Source organism: Phoca vitulina, unplaced genomic scaffold (genome assembly GCF_004348235.1).
Source record: "Phoca vitulina isolate PV1807 unplaced genomic scaffold, GSC_HSeal_1.0 scaffold20, whole genome shotgun sequence".
NCBI lineage: Eukaryota > Metazoa > Chordata > Mammalia > Carnivora > Phocidae > Phoca > Phoca vitulina.
The window spans coordinates 3,271,054-3,294,731 of NW_022589723.1; the positions used below are offsets into that span (position 1 = coordinate 3,271,054).

The following is a 23,678-nucleotide window of genomic DNA, read 5'->3' on the forward strand; positions in this document are numbered from 1 at the left end:
CACCTACTTTTTGAGAGTTTTTATCAGGAATGAACATTGTACTTTGTCAAATGCTTTTTCTGCGTCTATTGAAATGATCATATGGTTCTCATCCTTTCTCTTACTGATAGGATATATCACATTGATTGATCTGTGAATATTGGACCATCCTTGTATCCTGGGAATAAATCCCACTTGATCATGGTGAATGATTTTTTTTTTTAATGTATTGTTGGATTTGGTTTGTTTGTATTTTGTTGAGGATTTTTGCATCTGTGTTCATCAGGGATATTGGCCTATAATTCTCTTTTTTAGTGGTTTTGGTACCAGGGTAATGGTGGCTTTACAGAATGAATTTGGAAGTTTTCTCTCCTCTTCTGTTTGAGAATAGGTATTAACTCTTCTTTAAATGTTTGGTAGGATTTCCCTGTGAAGCCATCTGGTCCTGGACTTTTGTTTGTTGGGGTTTTTTGATTACTGATTCAATTTCCTTGCTGGTAATTGGTCTGTTCAAATTTTCTATTTCTTCCTGCTTCAGTTTTGGTAGGTTATATGTTTCTAGGAATTTATCCATTTCTTCTAGGTTGTCCAATTTGTCAGCATATATTTTTTCATAATATTCTCTTACAATTGTTTGTATTTCTGTGGTGTTGTATGTTATTTCTCCTCTTTCATTTGTGACTTTGTTTGAGTCCCTTCTCTCTCTCTCTTTTGATATGAGTCTGGCTGGAGGTTTATCAGTTTTGTTGATCTTTTCAAAGAATCAGCTCCTGGCTTCATTGATCTGCTCTATTGTTTTTTAGTTTCTATATCATTTATTTCTGCTCTAATCTTTATTATTTCCTTCCTATAGCTAGTTTGGGTTTTATTTGTTCTTTTTCTAGCTCCTTTAGGTGTAAGGTTAGGTTGTTTATTTGAGATTTTTCTTGCTTCTCAAAGTAGGCCTGTATGGCTATAAACTTCCCTCTTAGAGCCACTTTTGCTGCATCCCAAAGATATTGGACCATTGTGTTTTCATTTTCATTTCTCTCCATGTAATTTTTTATTTCTTCTTTGATTTCTTGGTTAACCCATTCATTGTTTAGCAGCATGTTATTTAACCTTCATGTATTTGTGCTCTTTCCAGATTTTTTATTTGTGGTTGATTTCTAATTTCATAGTGTTGTGGTCAGAAAAGATACATGGTATGACTTTGATCTTTTTGAATTTGTTAAGAATTGTTTTGTGGCTTAATATGTGATCTATTCTGGAGAATGTTACATGTGCACTTGAAAAGAATGTGTATGTGGCAGACCTTTAAACAAGAGTGCCCTCAAAGCACCCTGCCTGAGTCCTTACTCCTCTATAAAATGGGGCAGCCGTGGTCCATTGAACAGAAAAGTCAATTTTAATCCCTTATTCTGTCTAATTGAAAAGTTATTTTTCAAGAGTGGCTTCCTTAATTTGGAAATACAAATTAACTTAACATTTGCAATGATCCTCATTTAAAGTTCTCAGAAAAACAAACTCTACAGAATAGGTTTGCATATTTAGAAAGAAACTCCTAATTTTAAAAAGGGATCTATCTTTGTTTTACAAAGAATGTACCAATCCCACTTTTGTGAGATGCTGTGCAGTCAAACATTGGCCATTGGACCTTGAGCGTTCAATGAATAAGAACTTCATATGTTCAGGGGTGCCTGGGTGGCTCAGTCGTTAAGCATCTGCCTTCGGCTCAGGTCATGATCCCAGGGTCCTGGGATCGAGCCCCGCATCAGGCTCCCTGCTCGGCTGGGATAAGCCTGCTTATCTCTCTCCCACTCCCCCTGCTTGTGTTCCCTCTCTCACTGTGTCTCTCTCTCTGTTAAATAAATAAAATCTTAAAAAAAAAAAAGAATTTCGTATGTTCAGATTCTTTTTTATATCATGGGGAAGGGGTTTATTTCCTCAGTATACTCATCTGTCTCCCACAGATGATGATATAAGCCAGATAGCGACATGAGCCAGAGATGTGTTGAAGATCTCAATATCTTATATTTTCATGAAGATCACATGGAAAGCTGACATTTGTTTATCTTTATGTCTGAAGCTTTGAAGAGGTACAGGAAAGGTGAAGAAAGGATTCTCTCAGGTCTTTGGGAGAATCTTCAACACTCACACCTAATAGAATAGCTAGGTATCTGAGTGTGTTGGTTTATGGGTGAACAAACAAACACAAAAAGGAGCCCTTTTTCTTATCCTTTGGTAGCCATCTCTGGCTATGGCTAGAAATTTATTGACCAAAAATAATTCTATTGACTAACCTTTGGCCTCTATTTTATTTTTGTAGAGCTTTGCCAGTATGTTCTAATAATGCCTAGCTCAGAGTATTGGTGGTTTCATAGTCAAGTCAGAGTTTCAAAGGTAGAAATTTTTCTTTTGCAGTATAGACTGATTTAGTGCTTTCGTTCTTGTGACATTGTAAGAATGCAAAGAAAATAATAAAATTGTAGAATTTTTATGAAGAAAACAAAAATCACTGAGATAATATGTACTCTTTCAATTTTACTGCTTTCTATCTCATAACCATCTTCTCCCCTTTACTTAGCCCTAGTCTTTGAGCATGAAACAACCTCCTTCTTGTCAAGGCTTACCCTTCCCTGTGTCCTCCACTTAAAAAAACAAAATAAAAGTAACAACAAAGACAACACCTTGATACCTGTACAGACTATTCTTCTTATTTTCTTCTCTTACCCATTAGCCTCTCTCTTGCTCTTTGCAATATAATTTGGTATCCTCTTACTTTACTAAAATCACTATCTAAAACTCTGCCTGTGATTTCCCCTTCTAATATGTTTCTTTTTCAACCTCTTTACAGAATTTGATGTTTACTGGAGCTCCGCATTCTTGACTCTCTGTCTGATCTCTTTCGACTCTGTTCTGTTCTAACGTTACTGCTAAGCTCAGTAGAACAAACAACTTCTCTTATCAAAACCCATCCACAGCTTCCCATTTGTTTATGAAGTTAGCATTAATTTCTCACCAACCTGGATTCAAATATTTTTACAATGTGCTATCACTCTTGACTTATCTCTCCTAACACGTGTCTAAAAAACAGACATGGAGAGTACTTCTTCCCTTTGCACATGTTAGCAAATTTCTTGGTCTTGTATAATGTCTCTCCTCCTAGAATTCCCTTTTTAAAATCACATCTGTCAAAATCTTACCCTTTAGTATGGAGCTACTCCAAATGCTTTCTTCTTTTTGAAGGATTTTCTGATCCTGCAAACATGATGTGTCTCTCTTTTTTTTAACCTCCTCTAATCTATTCTTTGATGTCTTGTCAAACGAGTCTCTTTCTGCTTTGTATTGTAATAATTTTTTTTAAAGATTTTATTTATTTATTTGACACAGAGAGACATAGCGAGAGAGGGAACACAAGCAAGGGAAGTGGGAGAGGGAGAAGCAGGCTTCCCATGGAGCATGGAGCCAGATGTGGGGCTCAATCCCAGGACCCTGGGATCATGACCTGAGCCGAAGGCAGACGCTTAATGCTTGAGCCACCCAGGCGCCCCTGTATTGCAATAATTTAACTATTGTTTCTATTCTCCTACTCTTACAGTGTGTAGATTCTTTGAGAAAAAATACCTCTGGGGGAAAAGAGCTAGAAAGCTATTGCAGACTTATCTTTATTTTTATATCTTCTATTTGAAAATCAGTAGTACTGCATTCTATCTTAGGATGGGTGGGAAGGAGAGAGGCAGGTGCTAACTTTTCCAAAATAACACACAAGTGGCAGAGTTCAAAGCTACCTAGGCTTGGATAAACAATGGGAGGAAGTCACAACTGCTACCCGGAGAAAGTAGCTATACCTGGAGAAAGGCTACCCAAAAGGAACTGTGGTCTTCATTAGAGGAGATACCTACTACAAAACCATAACCAAGGAGGAAGGGAGCCAGGGAATAAATACGAACCTTCTTCCATTCTGCTCTCTCATCCTCCACTAGTATTTCCCGATGTCTAAACCCAGTAGAAGCCAGAATTACCAGGGAGCTTGTTCACTCAGTCTCCTGGTATTTAGAGTGGTGTGTGGAAGGGGAGAACCTGAATCTGAACGGACAAATGGGCAATTTTCAGTTTAATAATGGAACTTATAGATAATCTCTCTTAGTATTGGGCTCAGATGGAATCACGGGGCATTACTTTGCCAATCGCTAAGCAAATAAAGCTTCACCTTGGTCTTTTAGGGCCAGAATCAATTAGGAAACTGACAGTAAGCAGACAGCATGACTGCAGCTAATTCTTGAATCTTATTTTAGGCTTTGGTGAAGTATGTCATGAGCATTGAATAGCATCTACTAAAAAGGCAATAATTTTCCATTATGATGAGGTACAACAGATATTTCCATTTTGGGTAGAGTGAAATCATGTACTTGCTTATTGGAAAAAGAGTCAGGGAAGAAATCACCACAACAGTGTTATCTTGGAGAGACAGCCTGGAGTTTGCCAGAGGAAATGGAAGACATGAAGACTCCCCAAGAAACAAAGTGCTTTTACACTGAGCATAACCAGAGAAGGTTACTTTGCCGGCCAAATTAAGATGTATAATTTAGTGTGTGGAGCCTGCAGAGCTGCTGTATTTTAGTCAAAGCAGAATGAGGCAATGCTGCTTGAAATAGTCCTGTGAACTCAGCATGGAATTATAGTGCTGGTGCATTTAACCCCACTCAATATTGCTTTCCTTGTTATTTTGCTTTTTTTCTCCCAAGACTTATAGTTTTTTTCCTCTGGTTTCTCAGAGGGAAAATATGTGTGATGATTCAGCACTGCACTCTGACTTGCTAATGGATTGTTGAAGAGAAGTGTTTGCCCTGCTCAGAAGACTGCCTGTGACGCGTGGTGCCCACTAGAGTGCTGAGGTTGAAGTTCCTTTACTCAGGGCATATGTTTTTCTTCAAAGAGGAGGAGTTTTGTAGTTCTTTGGCTAGCTAGTAGGTGTCACCAAGTAATATTTTGAGGTAATGAATTAGAAACTTAGAGATTAAATTTCTCATTTCACAAAGGAAAGAAGAAAATACATGAGGGGCATTTTATCCAGATACTGACACTGGCAGGGATGCTAGGCTGATAGCTGAATCCTGAAGAGACTTTTCTTTGGTTGAGAGAGAGAGATTGGGAAAAAGTGTGGATAGTTCTATGCTTCAGAGGCAGCTCTGTAAGTATTCATTGATGATAGTGGAGGATGTGCATAACAATTTTGATAAAAATAATTTCAGACTATGGAAGAGAATGGGGAAATGAGAGTGTTTGAAAAAGATTTGTTCATGTTCTTTGTCTTAAATTATTTGGACTTTGGATGTTCAAAATTATAGCAAAGCTAATTCTGAAACTCATCCTAAGACCAGAAAATATGAAATAATTTTTTGCCTCCATAAATTTTCTCTAAGATGCCCTCTGGATGCGAAATTCAGGCAAGTTAGATTATCTTTGTGCCACTGATATATCAATACCTGTGCTCTTGTGCATTCAGGGGAGAAATTTGTTGTTTTCAAGCAACTCCACTTTAAAACAATTCACTTCTCAATCCCTACCTTTCATTGCAGATAATGCCTTTTGCTTAAATTTTTTGTTAAATGATAAGGCCGAGAGAGAGAGAGGCGCTAGGAATATCTTCCCTATTTGCTTACATGATCATTAGAAACTCAGAAATTATGAACACGTGGCACAAAGAAGCCATTTTGCACCTGGATTTGGACCCCCCAAAAGTGGTAGAAGAGTATTTTATCTTGAAAGCAAGGTAAAACTTTGCAATATTTTTTTAAATTTTAGGATTCCAAGAATGGGATATTTTTCTTTTATAATTGGTAGGGACTTATTTTTGCCATGTAGCCTGCCACAAACTACATGGCCAATGTTGAGATCTACAACCCCAAGGTCATTGCTTTTACCTTCTACACCCTATTACTTGATCCCAAGTCGAAAGGTCTTCAACATGGTACAATACCATGGTTATGACTTTCACTATTTTTACACTATTCCTCTGCAAAAGAAAATGTATCAATAGAGAGAAAATGCAACACGTATTTAAGAAGAGATGATGGATAAGGCTGGAGCTAAGAATTTAAAGATATAACTGGGTGTGTGACTCCAGTTATTGTCAGGGAAGGGAGGATGAAAGGCTTGCTTATATTATGGAAGCCCTCCAATTTAATCTAACACTAGTTTCTGAGACATGGGTTCTGGTCTCATTTTGGCAGCACTGATTGAATGATATTAGGGCTAGGGTTTACAGACCTATACTAAAAGCATAGTAAGAAGTTAGATCACTGAATCTTAATTTCTTTAGCTATAAAATGTGGAGAATTATCTTAATGCACATTCTTTTTCAGCCTTGATTAAAGTCTCTTTTCCCTCCATTTATCTCTTAGATATATGTGTTCCCAGGACTCTACTACAACCTTTGCTTTTTTTGGTCTGTGTACTCTTCTTGAGTAACCTCATCCAAGTCATATTTAACTAATATGCATTTAACTGCATATTAGACATGTCTGACAATCTTTGTTTTTTAATGGTGTGTGTAGGCCATTTACATTTAATGTAATTACTTATATGTTTAGCTTTAGGTTTCCCATTTTATTATTTACTTGTGTTTGTTGAGTCTATTTTTTGGTTTCTCTCTTTCATTTCCCCTTTCTTGTTTTCTTTTGAGTTATTTGAATTTTTTTTAATTCTTCCATTTTAATATATCAATTGTATTTTTCATTATATCTCTTTTAGTCTTTGCCCTAGGGATTAAATATGCATGTCTTACTCTTTACAGTGTAGCCAGAATTAAATTTCTGTTATACTTTACCACCATATGGGTCTCTTTTCCCACCCTCTTAATGTTGTAGCTGTCATGTATATTATATGTACATACATTGCAACCCCACCAAACAATGTTATTTTGTTTTGTTTTGTTTTCAACTGTGAAACATCTTTCAAAGAACTCAAGAGAGGAATAATACTGTGTTTACACAGACATTACCATTTCTGTTGCTTTTTCTTCATTCTTGATGTTACAAGTTTCTTTTTTCCTTGTCTCTGAAGAGCTTCCTTTAGCATATCTTTTAGAGCAGGTCTGCTGGCAATAATTCTCTTTCTTCATCTGAGAATGACTTTATTTCACCATCATTTTTGAAGAATATTTCACTGGATATAAAATTCTGGGTTAACACATCTTTTCTCTTAACACTTTAAAATGGCATTCTACTTTCCCTTTCTCTGAGAACTCTGAGTCCTCCTGGCACTTGTGGGTTGACCAGCAGATGTATGTATTTTTTTTTTAATCTTCATTTTTATCACCTTTTATCTGTCTTCCTCAAGGAGTTTCTATTACAAAACTCTTCCTCCTTTCTCTCTTCTGCCACTCAAGATGTACTTTTATGTAGCTTTTTATTATTTAGAACCAGTTATAAAATACCTGAGGAAAATAATTCACCGAAGATATAAATGGTTAGTAAATGGTTATTGCGTTACCCTTCCCAAGGGGATTTTCTTTTAGGCATGGAAGTCTTGAAGATTGGGAAATGCTATAATTTAAGAAATGAAGTGTCATAACATAGAATTTTAAGCTCCATGCTTGGTCTGGGGGAGAGGGGGATGTTAGCCACAAAGACATGCCTAGGATTCCTCAAATCTTAGGAGAGAAACACAGCCACCTTCACTGCTTATGTGACATTTCAGCTGCTTCATTGGTAAAGACGTGGAAAATCCGCACAGGGCCAACAGTGGCTTGTAGATATTTACTTTTTCTTTGCCATTCCATTTGGCCTTAAATAGGCAAGAAGTAGGGGAGAAAAAAAAGAAAAAAACCCAAACAACCTTGACTAAGAGTCCTGAATTATTTATTTAAATTTCAAACTTAAAATTTTTCACTTTTAGCTCTTTTGGCAGAATATATGAGTTGTATTCAGAAAAGGCTCCAAATTTATGACCTAATACCTTTTCCCAAGACTGCTTTAAGTTAAATAGAAAATTAATCTCAAATCTTAGAAGGTGCTTTTTGAAGAGTAAAAAAGCTCACTCGTTTTTGCAAAGTAATATTCCAAACATGAGTTATTAAAATGGCTATGTTTTCTAAGGATCCCAAAGTCCCCTTTCTTCGGGATTTCTGAGAGATGTATTAGCTGTGTTTAATAGAAAAACATAAACTGAAGCCTAGAGAAGTTGACAGACCTGCTCTAGGGTATATGGTGAGTTCCCTTGTGGGGGAAAAGGAGCTTTTGTCTTGGGGCTAAAATAGAGCACTCTGCCATCTCTCAGCTGTAGAAAATCTCCGGTCTGGTGGGGGGGATGGGACTGGGGAAGTGGTTGCAATCAGCCTCTGGTTGGTGTGAGTTGAGTTGGTTGAGATCAGGCAGAGAGAAAGGATAAGTCATTGCTATGATTTCATTTATGTTGGTGTGTGATTTATGCACTCAGTTAGACAAGCTGCTTTCTTCCCCTCTTCTTCTACCAGGCGGTCTTGTTGCTAGAGATGACTGTCAGCTGCTTTCCCTGCCTAGCCATCATCACATGCCCCACCACCGGAGCCTGGGAAGCCTGACCACAGACCAGCATCTCCAAGGCATGAATAATTAGGTAGGCATAATGGAAGGCACTCACTGCACCCTCCAATTGCGTAAGCCTATTACTGAAGTCTGCTACATCAGCTTCTATCTTCCAAGGGGGGAAGTCAGAGGATTTTCATACAAGGGCACTGTAACTCTAGACAGATCCAATAAAGGGTTTCATAACTGCTACCAAGTCAGGGAGGGGTCAGACGTCATCAACCTCAGCCTGCAGCCAAATGAACATCCAGGCGACATATTTTTCAAGCAAACTCCCACAAAAGACATTTTAACTGAGCTGTACAAACTCACAGCAGAGAGGGAGAAACTTCTGGCCAATCTGCTGAGTTCAGACCACATCCTGGGGATTACGATGGGGAACCAGGAGGGGAAGCTGCCGGAGCTGTCCGTGAGCCTGGCCCTTGAGGACGACTGTTTCCAGAGTGCTGGTGACTGGCTAGGGGAGCCCCCCGTGGGCTGTCTCAATAAGAGGAGTGCCCATGGGAACAGAAAGCCTCGGAGGTTTGGAGGAAGGAGGGGGAGCTTTGAGGTGCTTCCACAGAAGAGGACAAGAAGAAAAGGGCGTGGGGGCCAGCAGTCGGCTCCTCAGATGGGGAAGGACCAGATCTGTTCCAGCAAATCTCTTCCTCTTTCTCGAACAAGGCCTAATCTTTGGCTTCTAGAGGAGAGAGGCAGCTCGTTTCCAAGTGGGGCATTTATTTCTTCCCTACAGTGGAGAGAGAGCTGCCCCCCAGAGCTCCCCAGGACACTGGATACGAGCCGCAGCTTTGGGAGATTCAGGGGGGCTTGTGAGGACCCCGGGCTTGGAAGAGGAGAGCCGCCCCCTCACTGCAGCACCAAAGAGCCAGGAGATGATGATGCTGGCATGCCGGAGAGGGGCCCTCACAGGCTGGTGCGCCCGCAGACAGGTTTATCTGGAAGTCATGAGGACTCTGAGAAGCATCCAGAGGCAGAGAGGGGCCAGAGCGAGAAGTCTACTGAGCGTACATGCAGGAAGAAGCCTATTTCCAAAGTGGTGGCCAAAGTCCAGGATCTGTCTACTCAGGTGCAAAGAGTAGTTAGAACGCATCCCGAAGGTGAGGAAAGCATTGCCATTTGCCCGGCAGCCCGAGCTGAGTTTATACCCAGAGCAGACTGGCTCACCCTCCCAGGAGCCGAGGCTGGGACTCATGGGTCCAGGTGGCAGGGCCAGGAACAGCAAGGGGACAGGTCGTGGCAGCTGTCGGACAGGGAACGCACGCCAGCCAGTGCCGAGGGGGCTGTGAACAAGGTCCTGCTGAAGGTGATAGAGAGTGAGAAGTTAGATGAAGCCACTGAGGGGAAAAGGCTGGGCTTCCCCCCAAGCACACCAGCCCCCCATGCCCTCCCAGCAGCCAGAGGCAAGAGGAAGACCGGGCTGCCTCTGAGGGATCACAAAACCTCGTTTCTGGGTCTGCCCCACAGCGGAGGCCCTGACTGGTCACAGCCCAGAGGCCATGAGAAGAAGCCGTCCCCCCCAGCACCAGCAGCCCTCAGCATGCTACTGAATAATTCAGCCTCCCAGTCCAGCACACACAAACGGATGGCACCTGTTCCCTCGCCTCTCTCTCCAAGGCTCCCAGGCCCTGAGCAGCATCACAGGGCCCTGCAGCTCCCTTCACTGCCTGGTGAGTGGGAAGTGGCTCCTGATGACTCTCTTGGCCGAAAGAGCAGTACTTTCTCTGGGTCCCCCTCTGCTGACACCTTGGAGCCACCACCCTCTGCAAAGGTCACGGAGACCAAAGGAGCCAGCTCGACCTCCCTTGGAGCAGGCCAACCTCGGTTGGTGCCTGGGGAACCTTTGGAAAAGAGCCTGGGGCCTGGAAAGACCGCAGCTCGGCCCCAGTACCAGTCACCTCCAGGTAAGTCCCTGTATAAGATACTTTACATCTGTGCTTGGGCAGCTCACAAACACTAATCTGCTTGTGCTGTTCAGAGACTGGCTCCTGAACAAAGAACCCCAAATTCCTGGGCCTGTTAGTCAATTCACTCTGTAGCAAGAAAACTGGGAGTGGTGTAGGGGAGTGTGGCAATGGTGAGGCTGGTGCTGACTTATAGGGTCAGGGGTGTAGTTGCTTCCAGAAGCAATGCTTGGTAAATGTCTTTTAAAAATACTTTACTTTGGCAGGGGCGCCTGGGTGGCTCAGTCGTTAAGCGTCTGCCTTCGGCTCAGGTCGTGATCCCAGGACCCTGGGATCGAGCCCCACATCGGGCTCCCTGCTCCGCGGGGAAGCCTGCTTCTCCCTCTCCTACTCCCCCTGCTTGTGTTCCCTCTCTCGCTATGTCTCTCTCTGTCAAATAAATAAATAAAATCTTTAAAAAAAAAAAAAAAAATACTTTACTTTGGCATACTCTAAAGCTGCCTCCGTGGTTGCTTAACTTAGGATTTTCAAAGGAAACAGGAATGAGCAGAAAGAAGTAGCAACTTGTTTCTGCCTTTGATGCTAACACTGGGTAATTGGCCCCTTGACCTAAATTCTGCTGTTCATGCTGCTGGAGTAGCTCGGGTTCGTTGGGGTTCTCTAAGCAGAAGAGCAAAAGCCCCATGTGTCTTTGCTCATCTGTCTGTTGTAAGAGGTTTTTCATTTTTGTTTTTTAATAATCACTTTTATAAGCGTCATTACTTTATGGCAAGAACTTTATTTTTTTACTAGAAGAGGGATGAACTCAGTCTCACTTGAAGAAACTCGATTCAGATTTTCTTTCTTTTTTTGGACTATTTTCCAAATGAGCATGAAGTAATGTTTATTCTGTTTTATTTATGGTCTGTTTTACTGTCATGTTTTACTTATGGGTGCTCAAGAGCCAATTTGGCTTATATGTTTAATGTGATATAAAATTTTATGTGGAAATAATTTGGGGGTTCTAAAAGTGGATTCAATAAGACCAAAAAAGGTAATGTATAAAAGGTGCCACTCCGATATTCCTTACATTTTCCAGGCCAATGTGCCAGGGGCTCAGGGTTTCGTATGCCACTATGCAGGGGACCGATTCTTTTCTGGGGTAACTCCCACAGCATGTGGTCAACGCCTTGTCTAGGGAATGGGTCGTAATATGATATACAGTCTCTTAAAGATTAGACAAAACATCATGCTCAATTTCTGAGATAAAAATCTCTACCTAGTAAAGAGGAATTTCAACAGCTTTCTGTTCATTTTGACTCTTGACATTTTTAAAATTTCTCTAAATCATTGATCCAGGCGTGGTTCTTTAAAAATGTGGTAAATACTTTTGATCTTATTTTTGCAATATATTGATCTTAGTTTGAGAAGACTTGCTACTTTCATGATATAACCAATCTGCTTCACCAGGAAAGTCAGAGAATTACAGCTTTTGTTTCATGTATCATAGAACCCTAGTGATGAAAATTCTTTCTCCTCATGGATGATGGAGCCATTGGAATTCTTGGAAAGGGAGGTCTGTGCAGTTATTAGATGAGAGACTTCTGGAGGCTCAGGCGTGGAATAGCTGCTTCAACTCTAAAGGTTCTTTTTTAGAAACCACACTAACTTCTGGGATTGTGCGTGTCCCTCATCCAGAAACTGGGCATTAAATACATTGAGCTTCAGTAAATCTTGTTTTTTTCCTGATTTAAAATTATCTTTTTATTTTGTTGCCCTTTTTCTTTTTTTTTTAATATTTTATTTATTTAAGAGAGAGACTGAGAGAGAGAGAGAGAGAGAGAGAGGGGAGAGGGTCAAAGGGAGAAGCAGACTCCCCGATGAGCAGGGAGCCCGATGCGGGACTCGATCCCGGGACTCCAGGATCATGACCTGAGCTGGAAGCGGTCGCTTAATCAACTGAGCCACCTAGGCACCCTGCCCTTTTTCTATATAAAAAATATTATAAAAGCTCCATTGTATCTGGGTCAAGGCAGGCACACAGAGGACATTCAGTTTCTATGGTGACTGACCATGAGCCCACCGAGTAGTAAGTTCAGTGGGTGGTCACAGTCTACCTTGGCCTCTCCACATAATTGCTCAGAACCATTCCCCTTCCTTTGGGCCCAGCCCTGCATAGCACTTTCAGGAGCCAGTCCTTAGAATCATGATAGTGTGCTTCTAACCTTATAAAAGAAGGAATTGGAAAGGAGGAGAAAAGGAGTGGGAGAGACTTTTTCTTCTGGTGTGGGTGACTTCTCTGTTGCTGGTACCTTCCTCCAGAACATCCAAACATTGTCTCTTGTTACTGTCCCTCTGAAAAGCATAAAGGGAGGGAGTTCTTCAGATAGTGGGTCTTGATTTTTATATCCTGTGTTCCTGTGTTCTTTTCCCCCCTTCTTCCCCTTTTCCGTGGTCATGAGTTCTCTTCATATTCCGGATCCTTCAGGGACTTCCTGCCACTGGTGGGTCCATATGTATGGGAGAATTTTCGTGCTTCTAGCTGCCTGTCTTTCACTTCATTTCCCTTCTCACCCCTTCCCGGCAGAGGCCTCAGAGAGTCCCCAGCAGCCCTGATGGTGGGTGGAGGGGGTAGAGGGGCATAATTCATTGACTATCACTGCACAGTGGCCCTTTATCTGGATCCAACTCCCACCTCTCTCCCATGTTAGCTATCAACCAGGTTGGGTTTATGATCTGTGGACATTTATTTCCTGTGGAAATAACATCGAGGTATTTTATTGAAGTGATGTGATTAAGATTATTGAAAGCTCTCATTAACTGCTCAAGTAAGAGATTAAGTCTGGCAAAAGTAATCAGATCTGTTTCCAGTTGGAAGACTCTTTAGTGTTATGGGTGTGTAGTAATTCCCAGGAAAGAATGAAATCCACTTCTCCTTCTCACAGGACAAAGAGTTAAAGCCAGTATTAACCATCCATCCGCCCAGGAAATAGCATAAAGGTATCATAGAGGCTATTGGTCCACCTCCTATTGGCTTTGAAATTTTCTTAACTCTTCATTCCAAGGGCTACACAAAGGAATTTCTTGTCTGATGGTGATATGATCAAACAGAGAATATACTAACAGTGAATGATGGACAGATTTGTCTTCTCATGCCCACGCCCCCCCCCCCCCCCCCCCCCCCCCAGCCCACACCATCTTCTCCCCCCGCCTTTGGAATTGGTTTTATAGTATTTTATTTGGGGATGGAAACTACTGTAGAATGTTCCCAAGCCTTTGTGGAATGTGGTATTTTCTCAGACCAAGGGACTCTGGTGGTGCAAACCTGCACAGCGATGTCCTCGGGGCTGAGATTCTTTCCTGTTTTGATGGCTTTCTTTTTACCTTTGATCTGAAATAGACCCTTTTAATGCCAGAAGAATCACATGGAATCTGGCTCACCAAACTTAGGAAAATGCCCAGTGTTTCTGTGTGCTCCTCAGCAATCTCATGATCTTTGTCCTCTGATTGAAGTCACTGAGGCGGTGGTGGAAGCAGATGCCCCAGGCATAGTTCTTCTTGATATTATGAGTCACTTGATCAATTGGAAGGGCCATCAGAAGATGTAGTTCATGTCAACCGATTAAGAGTTGAGACGCACACTTGGAATCGGTTTTTTTAATATCTGATGCAACTGTCAAAACTTTCATTCCTCTGAGCATATATTACAGGGAGTGGATAGAAGTTCTTCCTACAGTAATACTGAGGTTTGATACAAGTCCAGTAAAAATTTAAAGGAACTTCATAGCATTAATGGACATATGCAACCATTTAAGATTACTACAGAAAGTATATAGTACATAGAAAGTTCTCTGTAGGGATGCCTGGGTGGCTCAGTCAGTAGAGCATGTGCTCTTGATCTCAGGGTCATGAGTTCAAGCCCCACCTTGGGTGTGGAGCCTACTTAAAAAATATGTGGTCAGGACGCCTGGGTGGCTCGGTCGGTTAAGCATCTGCCTTCGGCTCAGTTCATGATCCCAGGGTCCTAGAATCGAGCCCCGCATTGGGCTCCCTGCTCCGCGGGAAGCCTGCTTCTCCCTCTCCCACTCCCCCTGCTTGTGTTCCCTCTCTCGCTGTGTCTCTCTCTGTCACATAAATAAATAAAATCTTTAAAAAAAAAAAGAAAATTCTCTGTAATTCCTGTTAAGAGAGAAAATAAGATTCAACAATTGCATAAACCATATCAATCCCATATAAAACAAATGTAAGAATTAAATTAAGAAATACATTGCCATATACTTTTAAGAAAGTAAGGGGGTGGCGATTGAAACTATATGTAACTTTGACCTAGCAACCCTGCAGTGTTTACTGTAGCATTGTTTCTAGTGGCAAAAATAGCTGAAAAAATTCGGATGTCCATCAGTGGAGAAATGGTTAAATAAATTATAGTACATTTCTACTGTATAATACTATGAGGCCGTTCAAAGTATTGAACTAGATCTGTACCTAGCAAGTGGCAAGGTGATGGATAGCATGCTTGCAGTTTTTGCGAGACAGGTATCACCCCTCTTCATATATGAGTATATGTATGTTTGGTATGGGCTTGAATATCATGGAGACAGGTGTAGAAAAAGACTGTCCAGTCTGTTCACATTCTTTATCTGTGGGCAAAGCAGGGTGAAGGTGGGGAATGGGGTGAAGGGGAAGAATCCAGAAGCACTGGGGAAGAGCGTTAACTTCTTCTCTTTATATATTTTTATAATATGTCACTGGTTGCAGTAAATGTGTCACTTTTATGATTTTTAAGAGGGATTTAACTACTTTTTTTTAATGGTTATCCCTTATTTATTGAAGTATAGTTGACATAAATGTTATATTAGTTTCAGGTGTATAACACAGTGATTTGACAATTCTAGACATTATGCACTGCTCACCAGGATAAGTAAGTTACCATCCACTGCCCTACAACATTATTATAGTATTATTGGCCATATCCCCTATGCTGTACTTTTTATCCCCATGCTTATTTATGTTGTCACTGGAAGTTTGTGTCTCTTAATCCCCTTCACCTATTTCATCCATATCCCCACCTCCTTTTAATGAGTGATTTAATGACTTTTTAAGTAAAAAAACAAGGCACCTAGAGCGTTTAGTGTGTGTGGTGGGATTACAGTTAAACTGCACTTTCCTGTATTTTCCCCATGTCCTTTAACAGGGTGAGAAGCTCGGCTCTGAGACTGTACTGTTAGGCAGGGAAATGCAGTTTGCTAGAGAGCTGGGAAAGCAGAGCCCAGAGAGAACTAGTCAGGCAGGGAGGCTTGGGTGAGGATAGACCATTAACCAGAAACCAAGAGAAGGAGCTTTATAAAGGCTCCTGGTAGACAAGGTCCTGACAGAGAATAGACACCCCTCAGCCTGAAGGAACAGGGGAAGCAGTGGTCACTGGAATCCAGACAGGTGAGCTTCACGGAGAGGGCCACATGGCAGAGTGGTGGCCGGTGGCCTGTGGCCGAGCTTGTGGGACTGAAGATCCTGGCCTCTCTCTCCTTTGATCTTCTGCCTGGAAACCTCTAACTGAACCAACCACAGGGTTGTAAGGAAGCCGGCAGATGTGGTCTTCAAGGTTGGCCTTCCAGGGCCAAGGGCAGGGTGGAGAATGGTGGAGAGTGGATCTGGAGGGGCAAATGGAAGACAAGATGAAGCAGATAGGGGGAAAACCAAGAAATGTAGGAAGACAGAATGGTATGTTAAATGAGCAACAAGGCAAAGAAGAATGTATGGTGGCTGTTTTGCTACAGAACAGTGGTTGTCTTGGTAATAAACGATAATTGCACCCTTTCATTTCTTTGTCATGTGACCTTTATGCCTTTAAATTTAAGTGGATTGACTGTCTCTTATTGTTAAAAGTTCAAAAACAGAGGAAGTAAAAGAATTGGAAGATCTTGCGATACAGTTTTCATTCCACGGATTTAGAAAAAATTAGCTGGTTTTTAAAAACAAAGCTCTTCTATTTAACTGTGATTGCTATCACATTGTGTTCAGTTGCTTTTTGTGAAAAACACAAAAAGAATTTAAAAATATCTTTCTCAATCACTGCAAAATAAGAATAGCTAATTAGCATATGAAATATGAAATAGATTTTCTACCAATGAACAATTTGTATTTTGAAGTCAGTTTCCATGTAGAATAAATGATGGGTGTTTCTCGCATTCAAATTCCGTTTTTCAAAAGATAATACATTTCAAAAGCCAAGATCGTGACCAAAATCTGATGTTTTCAAATCCGGAGCCAGCTCTATGTATGTGAATTTTTTCCCAGATCAATATCCAATTGTGCTTTGAGGATCACACCTTCAATTGAATTGTTTTTCACTTGTTTCTTTTCTATTCTTGGGTTCGGAGCCCAAGATTTTAAGTGAGGGTGGCAATCTGCAATCCCAGGTTACACACATTGGTCTAAAGTAATTCTAAAGATATATAGAAATAACAGAAGTAACACTGTGATTACAAGTCATAGCTGCTGAAAAATCTCAAAGAGAAAACAATTTTTTAAATAAATAGATACATATTTTTTCACCTTCTGCCTCATAGCATTATTGGTTGGGGCATAAAAAAATAAGCTTTTAATGTGGTCATTCTATCATTTTATCAAATTGATAAAGCAAAGTACTGATTTTGAAGGCACACGTTTTGTTTTATTCCTCATGGATTCTTCTGGGAGAGGTTGCTTTTTGGAAACAGTAGATAAGCCCTGGGCCTACTTTCTTCCTCTTGATAGCTTTCATCAGGGAAATGTTTGCTACTTCTTATTTTATTTTATCTACTTTCTGATCACTTACAAGGACCATAATTCCTGTTAGATAGTTCTTAAACACAAATCAACCCATGTTACTTAGTAAATTTGGGGGGCCTCTGGGCTGTGATATTAGGCCATACCATCCCCCTAGAGTTTCTCTGTGTGCCCACATAGCTCAGCCCCCTGCCAGGGCATGTTATAGAGTTTCTGGACTCTTAACAGGAGGCCCTAGGAGTTTTTTCCACAGTCATGGATTGTTCCAGTACATTGAACCAGATGCTTTCTAGATGGCCCAGAGCTTATAGGAAAGACCTTGAAACTAGGTTAGAATTGGGATTCAGGGAGCGCCTGGGTGGCTCAGTCGGTTAATCGTCTGCCTTTGCCTCAGGTCATGATCCCAGGGTCCTGGGATCAAGTTCCATGTTGGGCTCCTTGCTCGGTGGGAAGCCTGCTTCTCCCTCTGCCTGCCACTCCCCCTGTTTGTGTGCACGTGCTCTCTCTCTCTCTGACAAATAAATAAATAAATCTTAAAAAAAAAAATAGAATTGGGTTTCAGGTGTGTATAGGATGTAGAAGGACTCTGGGGTCCTTAAAGGATGTTGAACAATAGGGAAGAATGATGGACAGTGGTAGGAGAAGTATCATGAAGGGAATAAGTCTGGGCCAAAAGTCTGTGCACAGATGTTTCCTCATCTTCCTATGAGTGCCCCGGACACTACGGGGAAGGGGCTCTGGCATGAAGGGAAGGAAAAACTTTGTCATCAGAAGCCCGAGAGTCTTACAGTATAGAGGAGCTGTTCAAGAGAGGCAGGAACTTCCCTTCCTTCCCCCCTTCCTTCCTTCCTTCCTTCCTTCCTTCCTTCCTTCCTTCCTTCCTTTCTTCCTTTCTTCCTTTTAGATTTTATTTATTTATTTGACAGTGAGAGAGGGAACACAAGTAGGGGGAGTGGGAGAGGGAGAAGCAGGCTTCTCACTGAACAGGGAGCCCGATGTGGGGCTCAATCCAAGGATCCTGGGATCATGACCTGAGCCAAAGGCAGACACTCAACGACTGAGCCACCCAGGCACGCCTCTTTCTTTCTTTTTTTAAATTTAAATTCAATTAGCCAACATATAGTACATCATTAGTTTCAGATGTAGAGTTCAATAATTCATCAGTTGTATAAAACACCCACTGCTCATCACATTACATGCCCTCCTTAATGCCCATCACCCAGTTACCCCATCCCCCCACCCACCTCCCCTCCAGCAACCCTCAGTTTGTTTCCTAGAGTTAAGAGTCTCTCAGGGTTTATCTCCCTCTCTGATTTCTTCCCAATCAGTTTTCCCTCCCTTCCCCTATGATCCTCTCTGTTGTTTCTTATGTTCCACATATGAGTGAAACTGTATAATTGTCTTTCTCTGCTTGACTTATTTCACTCAGCATAACACCCTCCAGTTCCATCCATGTCGATGCAAATGGTAAGATTTCATTCTTTCTGATGGCTGGATAGTATTCCATTACATATATGAACCACATCTTCTTTATCCATTCATCTGTTGATGGACATCTCAGCTCCTTCCACAGTTTGGCCATTGTGGACATTGCTGCTATGAACATTGGGATGCATGTGGAGAGGCAGGAACTTTCTTAGCGAGCCAGCTTCAGTAGTCTAGGATAGAGGTTGTTAGGAACCCAAGGGCACAGAGTGATAGAGCAACAGAGCAGAGGGTGTCGATGGCAGCCAGGCCTCTGAGCACGGAAACCTTGTGGGACCCCGGGAGGACAGAGCTGGGGAGGAAGAACCTGAGAAAAAACTGGACTTCATGCTAAGCAAGTGAGTGGGAGGCTTTAGAACTTGAGATTCAGATTTTTGTGATTCATGTAACACAATTTTATCCAGGAAAAGGCAGTAAGTTGGATCATCCAGGTGTCACATATTTTTCCTAAAATCTTATGATACAGATTTTTTGCTTGTTCATTTCAAATCCAAGTTAAAGTTTTGAGGTTGAATTTTGCATTTGGAGGGAGAACCCAAAAATACTCTTGTAGTTGATTAAAGCTGTTGGTTTCCAGGTTAGCCCCGAGGAATTACGGAGGGAGTAAATAACATGTGCAGCTTGAGCCTAAGCGTGGTCTCCCTAGGATTCAGACATAGGTCTAGGCTTGTCTGGATAATTAGATGGTTAGAGCTGTCAAGAGACTTTTGCTTGAGAGCTCCAAGGATGGTCACAGGCGGGGCTCATCCGAAGGAAAGCAGGATTTGAGGCTCATGAGAGGGGCCAGGGGGAGGGACAACACTGACACTAGCGTATCTCTATCTCTCCTCCTCCAGATTCTCTGCTGACCCCGCCCCCTGGACTCACACCTGGGTCATAGGGAGAGGGAACTGCACCAAATAAGCCATGTGAAAATTTAAAGAGAAATTTTACTAAAATGTTCTTAAGATGGGGCGCCTGGGTGGCTCAATTGTTAAGCATCTGCCTTCGGCTCAGATCATCGTCTCAGGGTCCTGGGCTTGAGCCCTGCATTGGGCTCCCTGCTCCCCGGGAAGCCTGCTTCTCCCTCTCCCACTTCCCCTGCTTGTGTTCCCTCTCTCGCTGTGTGTCTCTCTCTGTGTCAAATAAATAAATACAATTTAAATAAAATAAAATAAAATAAAATGTTATTAAGATATTGAAGGCAGGGTCTGCGTTAATAGAGTGTAACAAACATGTGGACAAAGAGTCCCAACTCCAGGTGCTGTTGGAGCACGGCGAGACAGGGAGCATGGTGGAATGAACCAGATTTTAGCTCATCCTTAGGTACAGAGAAGTGGGGGACGTCAGCAGTAGTGCCTTGACCAGCACCTCTGGCACGTTAGCTGCAGCAGCCCTGGTGACAATTCTAACCATGTCAAGAGGCAGCTGAAGCAGCCAGACAAGAGGGGACAGCAGGGACGATGGGTAGGACTGCATCCGTGAGCATGTGTGATTTCTAGAATGATTAGGAGAAATTGTGGACTGGGCGAGGGGAGCACCAAAATTGGTAGAGCCAGAGAAATCCTGAGTTGGCACCCTGTTGTTACTCCCCTGACTGCATTTACTGGAAGGAATAATATCAAACCATAGGGTTCTTTTGAGAATCAAATGAAAGGATGTCGATGAAAATACTTCATAAAACATTAGAAAACATCAGCTTATTACAATTACACATCATTGTTGGCTCAAAGAGTCAGAAATGATTTTATTTTATTTTTTTTAAGATTTTATTTATTTGAGAGAGAGAGAGAGAGCAAGAGAGAGCACAACAAGCAGGGGGTAGGGGAAGAGGGAGAGGGAGAAACAGTCTTCCCACTGAGTAGGGAGCCCCATGTGGGGCTTGATCCCAGGACATTGGGATCATGACCTGAGCTGAAGGCAGATGCCCAATGACTGAGCCACCCAGGTGCTCCAGCAGAAATGATTTTAATAATCTACTCTTTTTGGTGTTCTCCAGTGATGAAGTGAGGCTACAAATAATAATTCACAGCTAGTTATCCTATGTAGATTTCTTGATTTGCTCTTAATTAAAGCTTCTACATTTGCTTGTTTTTTCAGTTGCTTCTGTTTTTTAAGTCACTTACATCTTTTTTTTTTTTTTTTTTAAGATTTTATTTATTTGACAAAGAGAGATATAGCGAGAGAGAGAACACAAGCAGGGGGAGTGGGAGAGGGAGAAGCAGGCTTCCCGCCGAGCAGGGAGCCCGATGCGGGGCTCGATCCCAGGACCCTGGGATCATGACCTGAGCCGAAGGCAGACACCTAACAACTGAGCCACCCAGGCGCCCCTAAGTCACTTACATCTTTAATGGTCTCTTATTGGTTTTTTTGGATTAATTTTGGATTTTCCACCTCATTTTTGAAAACTTGAAGGTGTCACTGGATCATATACGATACCTCTGATGCACTCTCCATGGAGTGTAGCTTACTACTGGTTCACCTGATAGTTTTAAAATTTAATCTGGGGAATTTTAATTTTACATTAATTAACAAAGAAATCGGAATTGCATTTCTAATGCTAATGTCATTCCAATATGAAATCATAAATTAAAGAATGTTATAGCAAAAGAAAAGAAAAACAAAGGTCCCCTTTCTTCTTACCACTTATTTCTGAACCACCTCACATCCTATCTTCCTTCACAAAGCTTTTTTAGTTTCTACAACTAATAGTTATCTTGTCTTTTCTGATTTCCATATCATGTTTTTGTCCTTTTTGGATCTCTATTATTTGATCTTCTTATGTTAGTATGTATTATAATAATAATTTTAATTATTAAAATTTTAATACCTTTGTATTTTAATATATTTTATTCTATTTATATTTTAATAATATTCCCTCATTGTTTTGTATGTCAGTCTTGAGTCCTCATGAAGCTTTTAGATGTAGAGCCCTATCTTATACTTTGGATGGATGATTTGCAGTTTCTTGAACAGTATGTCACAAAATAGTCAATATGTATTGGCCTAATTAAATTTTTGTGGCTGTTGACTTTAATTAAAAACAGCCCTCCAATTTACAGGTGATGGGGCAGTAACTGGGAGTGACAGATTGGCCTAGGAGTAGTTAAACAGAATGGTATTAAACAGAATATTCCTTCAAATGGTATGCCGTACAGCAGAGTGAAGTGGGTTTGTTCCAGCCGAGCTCTTGGTGTCTCATCATCTTCATTTGGAGCCTGTTTCTGCTTGTGATAGAACACATCAGAATTGAATCAGATGTGTCCTTATTTTTATTTAAAAAAAAAAAAAGTCCTCCCAAAGACAGGAATGGTGTCACATTCATCATTACTTACCTGGAATCAGATTCAGTAACTGACACATGGCATGTATTCAGTGAATGTTTTTGTTGAATGAATGAATGAATGAGTGAGTGAATGGGTGGGTGAATGATGAGAAAACATGGTTTGCAAACTGGTAACAGGGGCAAATTTTCCCCATTTGTCTTATGTTAAACAGAATGAAAATGGTTTCATGCCATATTATGTGATTACTATTATATTATTTTGGTAGATGATGCTTTATTTTTTTTAAAAAAGATTTTATTTATTTATGTGACAGAGAGAGACACAGTGAGAGAGGGAACACAAGCAGGGGGAGTGGGAGAGGGAGAAGCAGGCTTTCCACAGAGCAGGGAGCCCGATGTGGGGCTCGATCCCAGGACCCTGGGATCATGACCTGAGCCGAAGGCAGATGCCTAACGACTGAGCCACCCAGGCGCCCCATGATGCTTTATTTTTAAAGCAAGCTTTAAGCTATTAATCTCTGCATAGGCTTAGGAATCTGAATGTACCCAGAGGATAGGAATGAAATTAAATGAAATATGGGTCCTCAAAGCCAAATGTTTTTTTGAACAAAGAAACTGTTCTTTTAATTGGAATAACTTTACAACATGATTGATTTTACCAGAACAGACCTTTTTAAATCTTAAAATGAGATTCAACTTAATTCTCAAAGCCAGTCACTGAGGGGTAGTCAAGTGATCAAACTTGAAATGGAAACCAGAGGCAGCTTCCTGTTTCCTGTGTTTTGTTGGTCACAGATTAACCATGTTGCGTTATGCATGGACAAAGCCCAGCCTATTTGCACCAATGTATACTTTATGACCCAACATGTTGGTGAAATAGACAGCTTGGCAGGTGCTTATAACTCTTATAGGCTGTGATTCAGGGGCTCCTGCATGGCCCATTTGCTCGGTACCTGATGCCCACCATTGAAATTTGCCTTCTGTGCAAAAGAAAGCACTGTTGCTGGAATAGTTGTGTATAATACCAGTATAAGCTGAGGCTATGTGATTGATTTCCAAAAGCTACGCACAAACTAAGTCATGTTAATTTCCTCATAAAGCTTCCGTTATTACCTAGCAGAGCAGGATCCTTAAAGAATGGGCTATGGGACAGGGTTCTAAGAGTGAAAGCAGAAGTCAAGGCCAGGAAAGGAATAGGCAGACTTGGAAAATGGCCTGAGAATTTGAGGCCCCCAAACCAGTGCAGCCTTAACTGAAACATGAAAGTGATATGCTATCGTCTTCACTAGGGTCTACCCTCCTTACCTAAGGAGCAGGGATTATTCTAGGCATGTCCTCCAGGGGACAGGAATCTAGGAGACTTATTTTATTTATTTTATTTTATTTTTTCCCCCATCCATCCTAGGAGACTGTTTTAGAATTCTGCCTACCATAGTATCCCTCCATTGTCTAGCATTTTCCATTCCCTTTCTGGTCTTGTCTTCTGCTTCCACTATCAGAACCCTGTCCCTACAACTTTCCCTAATCTGATCCCTAACCTGATCTGAATACACAATAGACTTCTCCATTTCTGAATCATACTATACTGGTTAAGAATGTGTGTGCCGAAGTTGCTACGTTTTATTGTCAAATTCCAGTTCTGCTACCTACTAGAAGATTAGCACCCACCTCAATTTCCTCACCAAAAGGGGAGTGATAGTAGTATCCATATAGTAGGTAGTATATTAACTACTTAGCAGTTTTTGTAAGGAA

General features: G+C 41.3%; 1 protein-coding gene across 4 annotated transcripts in view; it reads left to right on the forward strand.

Moving 5' to 3' along the window:
* The window catches only part of FMN1 (formin 1), a 418,828-nt gene that overhangs the window by 28,103 nt on the left and 367,047 nt on the right, over positions 1-23,678 (forward strand). For all 4 annotated transcript variants that reach the window (XM_032417337.1, XM_032417336.1, XM_032417339.1 and 1 more), the window contains one exon: positions 8,438-10,429. In XM_032417337.1, coding sequence (XP_032273228.1) covers positions 8,569-10,429 — 1,861 coding nt within the window. In that variant the 5' untranslated portion in view covers positions 8,438-8,568. The remainder of the gene's footprint in view (positions 1-8,437; positions 10,430-23,678) is intronic.